Raw genomic sequence first — 18,942 nt, 5'->3', positions numbered from 1 at the left:
CACCAGAGACAGCCCCCCTACTGATACCTATATTCTTAGTTTTTAGCTGTTTACTGAAAACTCACTAAATCGACTTCATATCAGATATGTCCAGAATAAATTTGCCTCTCTCCCCACAGTTACCCATTCCCAGCTCTTGCATCTATCTATGTAGAGCTTCCATTGTTTCAGTCCAGACCTGGGAACACTAGCATTTTTCCCATTTCCCATTTTTCCCATTGGCCTCTGCTTTATGCTAAGGCTTGATTGCTCTCAACAACCTCTCACTTGGGAGAGCTGCCTGCCATCTTTTCCTGCACATATCATTAATCCTTAGAAGACAAAACATTCATGAAGACATCCCTTTGCTGGAGAGGCAGCATTGTGTACCCACTACTACACAAGGGGTTAAAGAGTTGGCTATGAGGTCAGGAAGACCTGGGTTCAAGTCACACATTTTACATGCATACTCTGGCTATAGGATTTGGGGCAAGACCTTTGCAAATCTTCAGGATTATAAATTAGAAAGAAATTAGCAACCTGCATTGGAAGAGGGAACATCCTTACCTGGGGAGGTCCTCATTCCAATACAATCAAAGATTCAGTACAAAAATTAGTATGTATGGGCCAGGCATCAGCCTAAGCATTGGGAATAAAAATGAAATCCAAGAAGACATTCTTTGGTCTGGAGGGGCTTCTATCTGTTGATGGGAGACAATACGTAAAGTTAGCTGGTTGGGGCTAGAGACATGGATGTTGCCAGGAAATGAAGTAGAAGCCTGGATTTGGGAAAGAGAAAGAAAAAAACCCCTCACCAATCAGAGCCCTGGGAAATTCCAAGCCTCCAGGATGGTAATAGATATAAAAATCAGCCTTTATGTCATGCTTTAAAATTTATAAAGTAGTTTATCCTGAATCTCCTTGGAACCTCATAACAACCATGTGAGGATATCAAATGTCCATGGCCACAGAGCTAGTCACTTGTAGAAAGTAGGATTTGATCCCAGGTCTTCCTACTCAGAACAGTGAGATCTACTCAATCACATTGTTGTATAGGTACCATTGTATGAGTGAGGACAATATACATCTATATAAGTGCAGGTACCATTGTATGAGTGAGGACAGTATACATCTGCCCATTTTGGAGTACTTGGAATTTATTGTTAATATTTTAAATAATTATAGAACTCTGTAGCCATTATGGAATGTCTTTTGCTTAGAGGACACATCATTGGGTATGGTGGAAAAAAGTTTGGACTCCTAGGTAGAATGTGGATTTTGGTCCCTGTCCTATCACTAACTCAGGGTGTGAGACTATTGAAATAGTTACTTTTCCTCCCTCATTTTTCCATTTCTTTCTGTAAAAAAAAAAAAAAAAAAAAAAAAAAAAGGAGACTAATGTTTACCCTGTTTATCTTATTGTCTTATTGGGAAAAATCATTTGTCCCTGCTTGCTAATATACAGTTCAGTTTCCTCATCTGTAAAATGAGAAGACTGGAGTAGATGTTGAATCCCAACATTCTAGGGGTTCATGATCCCTATGTGGCACAACATGGAATGATAAATAAATGGTCAGTCTTGGAGTAAGAGAAGACTTTTAATTCTCAAGTCCCTCCTTTGACACATGACTGTGTGATCCTGGATGAATCACCTCACCTATCATGCCCTGGCAAACTCCATTAGTAAAAGGATTTTGTGGGCAGCTAGGTGGTATAGTGGATAGAGCAGTGGCCCTGGATTCAGGAGGACCTAAATTCAAATCAGGCCTCAGAAACTTGACATTTACTAGCTGTGTGACCCTGAACAAGTCACTTACCCCCATGGCCATGCCAAAAAGAATTTAAATCCTCATTTCCACAAAAAATAAAATAAAGTAAATTAAAAGGATTTTGTGCTCTGGAACCTTCCCACAGAATATAATTATAGGCTCAGAAGAAAAAAATTGAAATAACTATGATCTATTTGATATCAATTTGACCTTATTCATTTGGAAAAATTCAAGTATGTACTAAAATAGATCTTACCAGATTATGAGAGCTGATTGTTAAATTTTAAGTGGGAGCCTTTACATCTCAGAAATTGACAAACACTAGCAATCAAGACTTGACTTATTGTTTTATTGATTGTCTAGACTTAAGAAAATGTTAATCATGCACATTAAACTTTAGTATGTGCCATGGGTGCATTATTTGTTTTTCTGGAAAGCCAGTTTCTAAACATTTATTCCTGCATCCCTGGAAAATGTCATCGATTTTTACAGAAGATTTTTAGAAACGGATTATAGCAAGAAGTTCTCAGAGAGGTCTCCTAAACTCAAATAAGGTTCCTTTATAAATCCTTTGAGTAGATATCTGCTTCCCATCCTGCAGTATTATCTGCCCTTCATACAACAAAGATTTGAAGGAACTCATGCTCTTCATCCCCTTCATGCTATAAAGATGATGCATTCATCTTATATTGGCCCATGCCTTTGATATACAGTGAGTCCCTTGCACATAGTAGTTGCTTAATAAATACTGCTTAAATTCCCCTATTTGGAAATAGCCTGAATTTCTACTAAAGAGGGATCTGTGAGCCCCAGTAGCCAACCTATAGGCTAACCACATTCACATCTCATTTTTATTGTAAGGTCTTAATATCTTTTGAAAGATGCTATTTTTGCCATGGTGTCCCATATACACTTTTTTCAATGAACTTGTTATGGAAATGTCCATTTAAAATTCATATTAACCTAAATTTAAGCCTCAGCTAATTTTTTTTTTAATGATTAATGAAAACAGTACTGATGAAGGACTTAGGTAGGTAGGACACTAAATTGATCATTGAATTATAAACCAGTTTGCTCACCTACCTCCCCAACTGAGGTAATGCAAAAGGAATAGATCAACGGGGCAGCTAAGTGGCACAGTGGATAGAGCATTGGCCCCGGATTCAGGAGGACCTGAGTTCAAAGCTGGCCTCAGACACTTAACACTTACTAGCTGTGTGACCCTGGGCAAGTCACTTAATCCCCATTGCCTCTCAAAAAAGAAAAACAAAACAAAAACAAAACAAAAAAAAAGGAATAGATCAAGAATAAAATTAGGGGCAGCTAGGTGGTGCAGTGGATAAAGCACCGGCCCTGGATTCAGAAATACCTGAGTTCAAATCCGGCCTCAGACACTTGACACTTACTAGCTGTGTGACTCTGGGCAAGTCATTTAACCCTGAAAAAAAAAGAAGAAGAAGAAGAAAATTAGCAATAGCACACACTTCTAATCCACTTCAAGGATTACTGTGCATTTTCCTCACCAAAACTCCTGAAAGGCCATTGGTGCAAGGAGTAATGGATAGCATGACATTATGAATAAGATACTGAACTCAGAGTCAGGAAAACAGGATAGACTTCAGCTTCTAACACAAAGTCACTAGGAGACTGTAGGAAGGCCACTAGAAATTCTCTAAGTTGAAGAGATGGTGCCAACCTACATTGGTAGAGGGAGCTTCCTCCCCTTTGATTTTTTTTCTTTCTCTCAGTGAAATCACAGATATTTAGTCCCTGGCTCTTACCCTCCCACAAATGAGGAAGCAAACTCAGAGAACAAAAGGCACTTGTCCAAGATCACATAGCTTGTTAGTGACAGAGCCAGGATTGGAGTCCTGCTGTCTAGACCCCCTATCCAGTCCTCCTTCCATTCAGCTCAGTTCAGTTAAACTCTCAAGATGTTTTCTCCCATAGATTCCTGGGGCAACATCTTCTGCCCCGTATGTGCTTGGTTGGTTTTGCAGTTGTTTCTCTCAAGTCTTCAAAAACGATTTTCCTTCACCTTTTTCATTTTCAGCACCTGGTTTTTGGGATAAAGTCTTTCATTGCTTACCTGATTCCTGACATGCCCAAAGATTTATCCGATCGAGTGAGGCGGGAGAAGTACTTAGTACAAGAAATGATGTATGATGCGGAACTGGAGCATTTGCAGAAACAGCGGAAATGTCACGGGAAGCAGTATCACCAAGAGTGGCCTTAGCCCATCCCAGAGCCCCAGGAGAGACTGAGCCATCAGTGGGGGGTGGAAGACTATGGCCTTCCTGTTCCCTGCAGAAACTTGTGGGGAAGCACACAACTGAATATGTGTGGAAACTATGCACTGAATGGGGAATGATTGCATCACAGCCTTTTCTCTAAATTGAAAAATCCAGGCTCCTGAGGATGCTAAAGAAAAGCCCCCACCCAGTGTGGCTGTGTGCTGAAGTCAGCACACACCTGAGGAAGCCAATAAAAGAGTCTTAGACTCTTCCCTAAAGTACCAGCTTTGGGGAATTTCTAGGGTAGTCACAAAAGGTTGGAGTTCTGAGCCCCACAAGCATCCCAGGAAGATGTTCACAATCAGAGCATGCTGAACATCACCATGTGGTCTCTGCTCCTCCAGCTCCCCTTCCCATAACTCAATTGAGTTGTGATGCTTACCATAAAAGAGTCAAAGGAGCTGTTGCTTTAGCTGCTGTGACTCCATGACTTCCCTCCCACAGACTTCCTGTTCAGGATGAGTTGCCCTGGGGTCTCTTCCTCATTCTGTGTGCTGCAATGGAAAACTTGCTGTTGAATGTTGACTATGCAGTTAAAGAATTGCATGGCACTTTGTCTTCTTTTTCAAGGTTACACCAAAAAAAAAAATCCCAGAAATCTGACAGCTGTGCTGCCCATTGGAGGAAAAGGAAAACAGCACTGCCCAGATCTGATATCTTTTGTGAGTGGTATGGCTCAGCTGAATGTTATTTTTATTTTCATAAAAAGTGCTGGAGTCCCCTACATTGAAGAGAGGATTGGCATTTTCTATGCCATTCAGAAGAGAAAGAGTCAAAGTTCTGACTCAGCATACTTTGTTAGGATAAAGTCAATATGAACTTTCCTTTTAATCTGTTGGGAAAGTTGTCCCAGAACATCACCGTGAAATTATGTAAATATATTGTCTTTCATTTTTTTGTTGTATAGTGGCTCATCAACAGTGTGCAGTCTCTAGCTCATTTGGCCACAAAACCCACTCTAGGTTATGCCCTTTTGTCTTCTTTGTTCAGGGAAAGAGAAGCTAGACAATCTGCACGGGTTCAGCTCCTCTTTTAGAGATGTATGCACTCTCTCTCAATGCATGGATGTAACTAAATAGTATGGCTAGAATTAGATACTTGTGAGCTTTGCTTTCTTCTAAAATCAATTGTTTCGTTTTATTTTGTTTTTGAGACATCACACAAAACATAATGGAAGGTGAGGGAGAAGGTACACGTTGGCTTTGTACATAGGACTATAGGAGCAAAAATCAGGGCCACTTTGAGTTTTGATATGAAGAATGGCCTCAGTGAATTACAATAAACCAATACCATAGAGCATTAACACAAAGCCAGTAGAATGGCTACTTTGTAGTGTACATTGGAGGAGAGAAGAGAAGCACAAAAAAGTCAAGACAATTCCTTTCCTCTATCCTTAAAAAAAAAAAAAATTAGTGCTAGTCCCATTTTTTGGTAGAACATCTTTACAATAATAATGTATTTTTAGATTAAGTTTTTTCAACCTCTGTCCTCAAAATTGTTCCCAAAAGTCCCTAGATTAAAACCCATTTGGGAGATGAAAATGGAAGTTGTGGAAATTGACTTTTCCATAGCTATATCAGTTGCAGATATTAGAATGAAGTTACTTATTCTTGAAAGTTGTTTCCATAATGATGACATTGAAATGATCTCTCCTCTTTCACCCTTTACTTTCAAAGAATGCCAAAAAATAATAGTGAAAATGCATATGAACTTTTTAGGTTATTGTTAAAGGAAGAGTCAAGCTCACACCCTATTCATTGGAGCAGGGGGATTCTTTATACCTCTTTCCCTGACACTTATAAGCAAGTGACAGTTTCTATCCCCTTTGCTCCAAAGATTGTCCTCTTTTTCCCTCTCTGGGTTTCCTGCTTTTACTATAAATTTACTCAACAACAACCATAAATTCCATCCAGGACTTTTAGCACTACCATTGTGTAGAACACTATCTTTTCTTCCTAATTGTTTGTATACACCTTGGACCTCCTACCCCCACACTTTGGGGGGGGGGGGGTGCACCTAGATTCTGTGTCCAGTTAAATTTGTTACAAGACCTTTTTGTCTTGAAACTAAATGGATCTTAGTGGGCACAAGGCAGAAATAGCTTTTCTCTGTAACTTTGTCCCCAGCTGTTGAAGATTTGTTACTGTAATTTCCTTAGTCTTGCTGGTGCCCTAAGACCATGTAGAGCATGTATTTAAAACAAAAGATCTGACCAAAATTCTGATTAAAAATATTTTAAAAATAGTATCTTAATTGGAAAAAATAATTATTAACTACTCCTTGGGCCTAAAAAAGGTGGGAACTTGAAGGACAGATAGCAAAATAATATTAAATTTTTCCCTAACTGCTAACAACAACAATAGAACGAAAAAAAGAATTTTATTGGATTATTGATGGATAATGTTTCAGCAACCATTGAAGGTCTGTGAATTCAGTGACAGATCAATAATGCTTTAGTTAACAGACATGCTTGGCTGAATAGCTTAGCATGGGGTTTTTTATCTAGAATGCACATTATTTTACAAAGATATACAGCACACATTCTTCTCAGGAATTCTGTATTACATGAATGCAGTTGAAATATATTTTTCATATCCTACATCAATGTTTTTTGCAAACAATTGATCCATACCTATGCATGTGGGCTGCCTTGTCAAGCTGTCCAAAGCTCCTGGACCTTCTTTCCAAATCCAAGTTTGTGGACAACCTCTTTGAGATAATAGCTGATTGATTCTATGATCCTCTTGGTCTATGCATGCACTTTGGGGGTAAACTTGAGAGAATGCATGATCAGGCATGGCATTTGAACACCACAATTTTCAGACGTGTCTGTGACGCCTCGCATAATGTCATGCTAGAGTGGGATGAACAGGAGTCTTTTTCAATCAATAAATTATTATTTACTATGATGATTCTTCTCCATTATTTTTTTTCACAATTGCTGCCAACCAAGGTGTCATACAAGTTGTGGTTTCCAAATTATTATCACTCTCAAAAGAGGACATTTAGTCAATCCACATGAGTTCTCTCTTCTACCTATGTTTACCACCACCACCCCTTTAAAGTCACATTGAGTAATGCAGGATTTAGGAAGGGGTATTCTGGAAAGGGCTATTTAACGACCAGCTTGGGGGGAGGGAAGAATGCATAATCCACTTGTAAATTTCATCTGAATTTTTAACACTTTTGCTGTCACTTTCTTTAGGCAATCAATGGAACAATGCATCAAGATCTGATTTGTGTTTGCCAGTTTCCAAGGTAAAAATGCAAACACTCAACATTTAACAATTGACTCTTTTCAGTCAGAGCTATCTCCAGAATACTCCTGGGTCTAGGTGGTATTGCGTATGTAGTGCTGGACTTGGGAGACAGCCTAGGTTCAAATCCTGTCTTGGACGTTTACTAGTTGGAGTACCATGGACAAGTCACTTAAGCTCTCTCGGATGTAAAATGGAGATGATACCCCAATGATGGTTCTTGTAAGTTTCAAATAAAACTTCTGTCAAATGCTATGCAAATTGATAACACAATAAGATCTGCTATGTCAATGCTGGAGGCAGTCTTGAAGAACATCTTGGACTATACCCACCATCTTGCATACCTTACCTCTTGCCTGACACCTAGTAAGCACTTACTGCATTCTTTATCTATCTTTCCTTTTATCTACAACTTTCTTATTTTACACATGAGGAAAATTAATCCTAGAAACAGGAAATGACTTGCTCAACCAAGCTCAAGCTGCCAGTTGGGTTGGTGGAGGATCAAATGAGCTAAAATATGTAAAGTGTTCTGCAAACATGAACGGGGCATAGAAATGCTAATTAAAATGTGATTATTTGTCTACCATCAATCAGTTAATAAGCATTTATTAAATATCAGCTTTTTGCCAGGCATTATGCTAAGCACTGGAGATACAAATAAATGTAAAAGACAGTCCCTGCTCTCAAGGAGATCACAGTCTAATAAGGGAGAGAACAGATAAATAACTATGTACAAAACAGCAATATACTGGAGATAATGAGCAGGAGAAGACATTCACATTAAGGGGGATCAGGAAAGCCTTCCTGCAGAAGGTGTGATTTTAGTTGGGATTTAGCCAAGCCGGAGGCAGAGATAAGGAAGGAGAGGTTTTTTTGTTTTTGTTTTTTGTTTGTTTGGTTATTTGGTTGTTGGGTTTTTTGGGGTTGGGGGGCAGGGCAATGAGGGTTAAGTGACTTGCCCAGGGTCACACAGCTAGTAAGTAAGTTAGGGCTGATCTGAACTAAGGTCCTTGTGAATCTAGGACCGGTGCTTATCCACTTCACCACCCAGCTGCCCCCAGGAGAGTTTTTCAATCATTTTCTCAGTCATGTCTGACTATCCATGATCCCTCTTGGGGTTTTCTTGGTAAAGATGCTAAAGAGGATTGCCATTTCTTTCTCCAGCTCATTTTATAGAGGAGGAAACTGAGTCAAACAGCGTTAAGTGACTTCCCCAGGGTCCCCAGGCCAGACTTGAACTCAGGAAGATGAGGCTTCCTGACTTCAGATCTGGTACTCTATCCACTGTACTACCTAGCTGCCCACCCCCCCTCCCAAGAGTGTGGCGCTGCCAGTGAAAAGGAAGAGAGTCTGGAGTTAGAGTGTCATGTGGGAAAAAGTAAGAAGGCCAGGGTTGCTGAATAATAGAATATATAGTAGAATATATAGAGGATGGAACTATAATATCCCAGCCAAAAATCAGAACCAGGAAATTGAATTCCATTCCACCTGGGCCAAATAGCCCAAAATTTACCCTTAGAGGGTGGGGATGAGATCAACTAGGAAAAAGCTTATCTAGGCTAAGACCAATATTGCACCATCTGGTAGTTTCCTATTTTATGTAATTATCTTTTGTAGCTAGATATTAAGTTCACTTGTTTCTCCATTGTTGAAGGGCTGCAAATTCATTGTCCCTTCAATTTAAGTTATATGGGACAAGCCTTAGTGGCTCTATGCTAATAAATGCTTTGCAAAAAAATGATCATGGAGTCTTTTGCTTGCTTGCTTCTGTGAAGGAAGACCTACAACCTCCCAAGACAATCTGTTGTGCTTCTAGATGAGTTCTCGTTATTAGTAAACTTTTTTTTTAATGGAGCCTAATTTTGCCTCTATTGGGATTTAACCCATTGTGCCAAGTTCTGCCTGACATAGAGGTCTTGTTTTTCAGGTGTTTTCAATCTTCATGACTCTTCATGACCCCATTTGGGGTTTTCTTGGTAGAGATAATGGAGTAAATAACCATTTCCTACTTCATCTCATTTTACAGATGAGGAAACTGAGGCAAACAGGGTTATGTGACTTGTGCAGGGTCACACAACCAGGAAGTATCTGAGGCCTGATTTGAACTCATGAAGATGAGGCTCCCTGACTCCAGGTCTAGCACTCTGCACTATGGCACAACCCAGCTGCTTGCTAATTTCTCTAAATCATTTCATTTGGATTTGGAGTTGGTTTATGTGCCTGACAAGCCAGACATGGAAAGATTCATTTCATAATTTCTTCCTTAAATTTTCATGTGATTCTGATGATAAATCTTCTAAGAAGCAAATGACTGGGAACTCCTGAGAATCTGCAGTGCAGCCCATTTTAAAGCTATTCCTCATGAAAAGCCTGTCTTGTTTTCAATTGTGTTTCTAGATCATTTTTGTCATGACTGCCCTGACAGAGGAGAGTGGAGAATTGATTTAGAATGGTGAATGGAGAGTTGTTATCAGGAAACCAGAGGAGTAGGGTAGAAAGTCCATTGGACTAGGAGACCAAGGCAGTGTAGTATAGTGAAGAGGTCACCAGCTATAGAGTCAAAGGATCTGTATTCATATCCTGCCTCCAATATTTACTAGCAATGTGACCTTGGGCAAATCACTTGACTTCTCTTGTCCTCAGTTTCTTAATCTGTAAACTAAGCAGACTAATCTTTTAACAAGAGTCTAGTTCCTGCTCTGTTACTACTTGGCTGCCTCACTTTGAGCAAGGCATTTCCTGTCTCTTGGTCTCAGTTTTCCCATCCACAAAATGAATAAGTTGTACAAGAGGGTTCCAAGACTCCTGTTGTCATTGACATTTAGCTCACATTTCTATAGTGCTTGAAGTTTACAGAACTCACACAATTTCACAATAACCTTGTGAAATGTTATTATTATCCCCATTTTATAGATGAGAAGACTGACTTCAGAAAGGTAAATAACTTACCCTGAATCATACAACCATAGGCATCAGGGAACAATTTGCGCAATTTGAACCTAGGTCATCCTGGCTCAAAAAAAAAAAAAATCCAGTGCTCTAACCATAAAGCAACCCTGCCTTTTATAGGTAGGCATTCTATACTTCAGTCATACTCAGCTTTTACCTACATTGATTATAATGAAAAGGGTACTCATAGAAGCCAGTGGATGGATGGATGGATGGATGGATGGATGGATGGATGGATGGATGGATGGATGGATGGATGGATGGATGGATGGATGGATGGATAGATGGATGGATGGATACAAAAGAATTTTTAAGCACTTAACTATGTGACACTGTGCTAAGAAAGGGAAATACAAATACAAAAGCCAAGATAGTGCCTCCCATGAGGAACTATCATTCTGAGAGAGAGGGACAACATATATAGGAGAATCAGCAACCACAGATGGATATGTTGTTATTGAAAGCTAGAAGGATGATGAGTAAAGCTATAGGAAAATAGATTGACACTTCCTTTCCCATTAAGAGATGAATGAAAAAGTCAGTAAGTACTTGACTGGGGATACCAACAGAAAATCAAGACAGTTGGTCTTCTCAAGGAGCTCACATTCTGCTTTGGGAAGCAATCCATGTGGAAGGTTTTCTTTTACAATTCAGATGGAAAGTTTCCTTATCCTTAGGGTACAGCACCAAAACAGATGGCAATGCCTTCTTTGATGTCGTCATAGATAAAAATCCTATCACTTTCAGATGTTGATGCATTTGACAATGCCAAGGATTTCAGTAACAACAACTTTCTTTCCTGGGTCGTTAGTAGCAGCAGCTGTAACACCTCCAGTTACCAGTTGCCAGACTATATCTCCACAAAGAGTGCTTCCAAGGATGATGGTTAAAGGTATTGATGGCTGGAAGCATCCCTGCTCCCAAGCCTTGGCTTCAAGGCCCTGGGTTGTCTCTATCAGAGTCTAAGGAGAGATGGCATTCGAGATAAAGGGGGTACTATGTCTTGGCAGGTACGTGCTGCCTCTTCTTTCTCCCTCCTGGTGCCTTATTGCTTCAGTTAGCTTGGCTTGCCTGTGGGTGGCAGTTGTTTGCCATTTGTTGGCTGACCCCTCCTTCTCTCCTTCCCTCCTTTCCTTCCCCTCCCTTCACCTCTCCTCCCCCCACCTCCCTTCCCTCTCTTCTTCTCACCTCCCTTCTTACCTCCTTCCCCTCTCTTCTTTTCCTCTTCTCTCTCCACTATATCCCTTCCCTCCCCTCCCCTATCCCCTCTCCTCTCCTCTGGTCTCCTCTCTTGTCCCCTGTCCCCTCCCCACTCCTCTCCACAGGAGATACTTTCCCAGATGATTATTGGGACAGAACCAGGAGCAGTGATCTAGAGGGCTCTGCTACTCCTAAGACTCTGTATCCATCTCTTTGTTGGTGGTGGCTGGTCACAGCTGGTTCTTGTGGTGATGAGGAACCCCTTCTCAACAATGATTTGTCCCCTCACTGATGGCTGTAGAAGTGGTCTGGAACCTGGTCTGATGGTTTGGGGGACACTGGTATTAGCAAGGTTTTGCATTCAGGGTCTGAAGGGATATGGTGGTCAAGGTGACTGTGTTATTTTGATTTGCTTTACATGCTCTCTTATCTCTTCCTTGGGATGTCTTACCTCTTCACCTGGGCTGAACTGCTTGCCCTGCAGGTGGCAGTAGATTGGCTGGCTCCTCTAGGAGCAATGATGGACTTGATCTAATTATGTTTCCAGAACTGGGAGGAAATGCAGGGGGAAGTTCCAATTCAGTAGAATAAATATCTATTAAGTGCTGATTATGTTATAATTAAGGCACTGAGCTTTGACTTGGTCCAATCTATTCCCATAATTCATACCTCAAATGCCAGCATGATACCACATTCTTGACACTTCTGCAACGAGGACATCACAACAGTTCCCATGACCATTCCTTGAATGAGAATTTGGCACTGAGCTGATGAGCTATACCGGAACTGCTTCCATGGCTTAGCTCACATTGCTCATTTCTGGTCACAGGAGGGGTGAAGGTAGATGTGGAGTTGAAGAACACATGGACATTTAGTAGGCTTTAATGTTTTCTTTCTGGCTAATTTCCTAATGCTAAAAATTTTATTTAAAACTTATAAAGCTTTAAAAAAAACACTGTAATGTAGGTTGTGAAAGCATTATCCTCATTTTATAAGTAAGGGACCTGAGGCTTAGACACAAATGCCACAGATAGCAAAAGCAATGAGGCTTCCTCTCTGTAGATTGTCTTGGTTTGGGTCCAGATTTGTGCTGTCATTACTTTGGGAAGGGCATGGTAGTAATGAGGATCTGAAACCCATAGCTTTGGTGAGTTGTCTGGGCTATTGAGGGGTTCATTGAGTTGATCATGACCACACTCCCATTAGGTATCAGAGGTGAGGCTTGAGCATGCATCTCCCTGATTCCATGAATGACCTTCTACCCACTTGGCCATACTGCCAAGGCATAGCTTGCTTAGTGTCTAACACTGTTAACAGGATTCAAAGGTTTCTTCAGATAATCATAAGATAATAGAATTTGAAGCAACCTTTGGAATCTTCTAAGTCACCCTTCCCTTCACCTTTGGAGTTCTTTCCACAATGCTGTGAAAAATAATTATTTATCCTGTGCTTGAATAACAATGGTGGTGCTGGTGGTGATAGTGGTGGTGACAGGGGTGATAGTTTTGGCTTAATAAAGCAGGTGGTACCACAGAAAACATCTGGATTTGGAGTCAAGTAGCTGGGATTCCAATTCTGGCTCTCCTCCTTATCACCTGTGTGACTGTGGGCTTCAATGAATCCCTTCAACAAGCACTACAATATGATATTCAACAAGCCTACAATATTTCAAGCACTGGGCTAGACCCAGTGGATAAAAATACAAGGACAAAAAGAATAAAATAGTCCCTGACCTCAAGGAGCTTACATTATAATATGGAAGAGAATATTCACATACATAGGTATATAGGAAACACATGCACCACGAAATTTTGGGGAGAGAGCACAGAATTTAATTGTTGTCTATGTCATTCTTATATTTGAGCCATTTTCAAGTAGTCAAAGGGGGTGACATGAAGTATTTGGATTTGCTCTAAAATAGCCCAGATGGTCCAAGTTGAAGGAATTGGTAAAAGATCCTAAGAGGCATATTTAGGCTTGAAATATGGGGAGGGGTTAAAGAAAAAAATAACTTTTTCACAATTGGTGTTTTCAAAATATTTAATAAGCTACCTTGAAGGATAGTAAGTTCTCCTTTAGTAGAGATGGACAAACAAAGGCTTGATGACTAAACTGAATATTTTGTAAAGGTGAGTTGGACTGGGTTTTATAAGTTTCTGAAATCCCACATGACACAAACCACTCTCCTTTTAGACAACTGTAATTCTGTCCTTATATTAAGCCTGAATCTTCTTCCCCAATAATGATTGTTTTCTGGTCTCTACTCTCTTAGTCCAGGAAGGATGAGTGTAGTTCTTCTTCCACAAAAATTTGAATGTAGAGATCTTGTCTCCCCATTAATATTCCAATATTCTCTTCTTGAGGCTAAAAATTTCCAGTCCCTTCCAAATTCCTTGTTTTTCTAAGCCCCATCCATGGACATGCCTGGAAGCTACTTTAATGTGAAATCATCCAAACATGAAGTCTATCAAGAGAAAACTGGTCATGATGCCATCAATCATCATTGAAAATGCTCAAATGGGAGGCTGTGGGGTATAATAAACAGAATGCTGTACCTGGATTTGTGAAATAGAAGCCACCACTAGTGTAACCTTGGACAAGTCACTGGACATCACAGAGCCTTATCATCCTCATCTGGAAAATGTGAGGTAAATGTTTGCACTATATTTCATAGAGTCACTATGGACCAAATGCTTCAAAGACTATAAAACAGTGTAAAAACATGGGGCATGGCTAATCCAGGGATGGGGTATCACCCTTTCATTGATATTAGATTATCTGTTGTTGAAAAAATGAAGAATTTGGTTTGTGTTTCAGTGACTTGTAGAAAAAGGTGGATTATATGAGTATGTATAAAGAAGAAAAATAAGACTAAAATGGAATGTTTGGGAAAGACTGGCCTAGTAGAACTTTTGGGGGGGAATAGTTAACCTGGAGAGGGAAAAAAGCAGAACTCTAAATTGGGAGGAATGTCCAAGATTGTTAAATCCAATCTGTACTCCAACAGGCCATCAAAATACGTACTCATCTAAGCTTTTTCTTAGTGTTTAAAAACCCACTCTTCCCCTATGGTAGTCTATTTCATTTTGAGCTAGCTTTAATAGTCAAGATTTCCTTATATCCAGACAAGGTTTTCCAGTGTGTCAGTTACAAAGGTCATTCCCAGTTCTGTCCTGTGGAGCCAAGCAGATGATTAAATCCTTTTTCTGACTAACCACCTTCTTAATACTTGTGGATAGCAATCAGAGAATTTAGGTCAATAAGGAATCCACAGGGTATCTCATTTCAACTGTACTTGAGCAAGAATCCTGTCTACATCAGATCTAACCCATAAGTCATCCAGTCTTTCTTTCAATATATGTAGTGAGGCAAGATCCATGATGTCTCTAAGTGACTTATTCTGCTTTTCAAGGTGTCTAATTGTTAGAAAATTTTTCTCTCTCCCTCTATCCCTACCCACCCTCACATCAAGTCTATATTTTCCTCTTCCCAGCATCTACCTATTCTGTATTCTACCTCTGTCCTCTGGAACCAAGCAGAATTGATCTGGTTCCTCTTCCATATGACAGCCCTTCCAACACTTGAACAATACAAGCATTTTCTCAGTAAGTAATCACTTCTCCAAGCTAATTCCTCCATCACTAATTCTTTCAACCTTTTCTGGTATGGCAAGAACTTGAAGTTATTCCTTATTCTGGTGGCCTTCCTATGAATACTCTGCTCAAATCCACATAACTAACTAAAGTCCTCTAGATGTTGTTTGAACATAACAGCAGAAGTATTATTCTCTAATTTAGGGTTGCTCAACAACACTGCCTCACATCTCATCAGCTTTTCTTGAATGCCATATTAGGCTGTTGAGTCATGTTGAAAAGATGGTCCACTAATACCCTGAGATTTTTTTTTCAAATATACTGCTGTCTAATCACATGGATACCTTTCACCTTCTACATGAAATGCTGGTTTTTTGAGCCTATGAGACTTGACATCCTTTTAAAATTCTGCCTTATTTGATTTAGCCCAGTATTATAATCCCTTCTACAAAATAGGAGAGGGAAAGGGCTACAGAGAAAAGGAATGAGGTTAGTCTGGTTTCCCTTTTTCTTGATGCCTTTTGCTTTTTAATACCACAATGATTTCATGATTTACTATTGTCCTTCCGAATGGAACTTTCCCTTCTATCAATGAAAAACAAATATTTACAGTGTCTGATAGTATGTGCCATAGTCCATACCCATATTCCTCCTCTCTATAATAATAGTTAATAATAATAGCTATCATGCATATAATGCTTTAAGGTTTGTGAAGCAATTTACAAACATGATCTCATTTTATCCTCATTTTAACCCCAGGAGGTGGGTGCTATTTTTATCTCCATTTTACAAGTGAGGAAACTAGGACAGTCAGATGTAAAATGACTTGCTTAGGGTCATACAGCTTGTAAGTTTCCGAGGCTGGATTTGATCTCAGGTTATCTTGATGTTAGGTCCAGGACTTGGTCCCCTGCATCACCTAGCTACCTTGCCAACAAGACGAGGGAGGTGTGTTTCATCATCTATCCTCTGAGACCAAGGTTAGGTATGACCTCTCTCTTGAATGAAGTCATATTTCTTTCTCTTTTTTTGTGAAGTCATATTCCTTCCTTGTGATCACTCACTTGGTAAGATCTTCCTGGATCCTCCTCCATTTTGTGGAAAGACCTAAGCCAGCTAGTCTTCATTCCCTTCCCTACCCAGTTCCTATCATTCTGGACTTCAAAATCATCTCTCCCCCTTCAGGGACCTTCATCTTTCTCTCTATGTTCTCACTATTCAACTTTGTTTTGTGAGTCACCTTTCCCCTTTAGAATGCAAGTTCTTTGAGATCAGGAACTGACATTATTTTTGCTTGTATTTGTGTACCCAGCACTCAGCACAATATCTGGCACATAATAAGCACTTGATAAATACCTGTTACCTTGTCTGTTTTCTTCCATATATTAATAACCATCCCTTTAATAACAAATTCTAGAATTTTGCCAAGAATTGAAGCCCAACTCAGTGGTTTATTGTGTCTCAGCTCCATTTACTTTCTTCTTTTAACAGATACTTCCTTTCTCAGATACTTCCATATATCTTTGGTCCTCCATATTGTTGTTGTCATTCATTTTGAACTTAAATACAAAAAGACCAAAAAAAAATGGTTTCCATGTACTAAGCATAACATAAAGAGAGAATTCAATAAAACCATACATTTCCATTTTATTTATTTATTTTTTGACAGGGCAATGAGGGTTAAGTTACTTGCCCAGGGTCACACAGCTACTAAATCTCAAATGCCTGATGCTAGATTTGAACTCAGGTCCTCCCAAATCCAGGGCCGGTGCTTTATCTACTTCACCACCTACCTACCCCCGGTTTATTTTTTTTTTATGTTATAACTATTACACATTGTTTCCAAGGCTACCCAGCTTTTCTCTGTTTCCTTATTAGTTTTCTTTTGTTTTCTGCTATGTACTTTTTAACTTTTTTTCTCTCTCCCTCCCCACCCTATAATAGAGAAGGTTACAATGAAACACACAAAGAAATATGTGTGTGTAGCTTTGTATGTATTATATATGTATTTGTAAAACCATACTATAGCTACTTTGATTTATCAGTTCTTTCTGTGGAGTTAGATAGTATTTTTTTCATAGGCCCTTTGTAGTTTATTTGAATAGTTACGATACTCAAGATGAATTAGTAATTCAAAGTTGTTCTTAGAACAATATTTCTTTTGTTCTCCTATCCATAAATCTGATTGGTAATATCTTCTATGTTCCTCTAATTTTTTTTTAATATCTCCCTTTATATCTAGGTCATGTATTCCTTTTAACTTTGCCTTGGTAAATAGTTTAAGATATTGGTCTATGCTGAATTTTTGCCAGATTTATTTATAGCTTTCCCAACAATTTTTACCAAATAATGAATTCTTATACCAAAAACTTAAATTGTTTACATTTATCAAACACAAGGTTACTATGATTATTTACTACTGTTTAGTTTATGTCTACTCTGTTCCACTGTTCTACCTTTCTACTTCATAACTAGTACCAAATAGTTTTCATAATTACTGCCTTATCACATATTTTAAGATCTAGTACTGATAAATTCTCTTTCCTTTATTTTTTTCATTATTTTTTTAACTTGACCTTTTGTTCTTCCAAATGAAGTTTGTTATTATTTTTTCTAACTCAGTAAAATTTTTTGGCAATTTAATGATGATGGCATTAAATAAATAGACTAGTTAGGCAAAATTGTCATTTTTATTATATTGGCCTTGCCTACCCATGAACAATTAATATTTATCCAATTATTTAAATATGACATTGTTTCTATAAAAAGTGTTTTATAATTATGTTCTGTTTTGGCAGGTATGCTTCCAGGTATTTTATACAGTCTACTATTATTTTAAATGGGGTATCTCTTACTATTTCTTCTTGCAGGATTTTGTTGGTGATATATAAAAATGTTGATGATTCATATGGGTTAATTTTATATCTTGCTACCTCCATGATCTTTTGCCAGTCACTGACAATGGCTCAGTCACATCTATCAACTCCTTCATCATTCAAGGTTATATTTTATCTGGGTCAGCTGGCTCAAGCTCATCAAAGACACCTAGCTGTTCTCTTACTATTTCTTCAATAGAACAAGTTCCTATTTGCCATCTTTGTTCTGTTGTCTCAAGATCATTCTTGGAAGAACAACAACAGAAGTGTAAATAAGAGGTGAGTTGTTGTGTCTTGTCTCCTTTTGAAAAATTAGAATGATCACATCTACTTTAGACAGGAGTCCCATCCCTTCTGCAATCCTCTTCTCTTTTTTCTTTATAAAGGAAAATATAAAACTCTATTCAGTTATTCTCTCCTTCTTCCCCCAGCCAGTCTCAGTTCTTTCTAAACTTTAATAATATGTGGCATAGTGGGCAGAGTATTGGACTTTCAGTCAGAAAGACTTGAGCTAACCTCATGACACTGACTTGCCAAGATGACCCTGGACAATACACATCATCTCTCTGTATATCAATTTTTGCATCTGTAAAATGAAGAATCTGTGATTCTATAGGCTCAGTGACCTCTAAGTTCTCTTCTCACTATAAATCTGTGATCCCTATTATGAGATGGTGCCATGTTATGTAAGGACTTAATTGTGATTTGGGGTTTCTATGACCCCATCTTTGGTTAAAATTAGAAACCCTGGCACACACTTGTGTGTCCTAACCTCACGCCTGACACCCGTGTGCCTACATGGGCCTGGCCGAATTATACTGTAGGGAAGCCCTGCCATGATGAGAAGCCTAGTGAGGACAGGTCAGTTGGTCTTCAGCATCTGGAAGCTGGGGGGTTGGCATTTTCAGAGCTGCCTGTTAGTTCTGTAAATCAGGGCTGTCAGCCAATTAGCTTGGGACTGGGTGGTGGTGAGCCATCTGTAAGGGCCAAATTTAGTATGAGGAGGGTTAATTGGGCAGCTT

The 18,942-nt window shown here is 39.2% G+C and overlaps 1 protein-coding gene across 4 annotated transcripts in view; it reads left to right on the top strand.

The window, feature by feature from the left end:
- The window catches only part of ANO3 (anoctamin 3), a 318,917-nt gene extending 311,966 nt beyond the window's left edge, over positions 1–6,951 (top strand). For all 4 annotated transcript variants that reach the window (XM_043971875.1, XM_043971877.1, XM_043971878.1 and 1 more), the window contains one exon: positions 3,802–6,951. In XM_043971875.1, coding sequence (XP_043827810.1) covers positions 3,802–3,984 — 183 coding nt within the window. In that variant the 3' untranslated portion in view covers positions 3,985–6,951. The remainder of the gene's footprint in view (positions 1–3,801) is intronic.
- Positions 6,952–18,942: the final 11,991 nt, after the last annotated feature.

Source organism: Dromiciops gliroides, chromosome 6 (genome assembly GCF_019393635.1).
Source record: "Dromiciops gliroides isolate mDroGli1 chromosome 6, mDroGli1.pri, whole genome shotgun sequence".
In the NCBI taxonomy this organism is placed as follows: Eukaryota; Metazoa; Chordata; class Mammalia; order Microbiotheria; family Microbiotheriidae; genus Dromiciops; species Dromiciops gliroides.
This window is presented reverse-complemented; position numbering and strand designations above follow the sequence as displayed.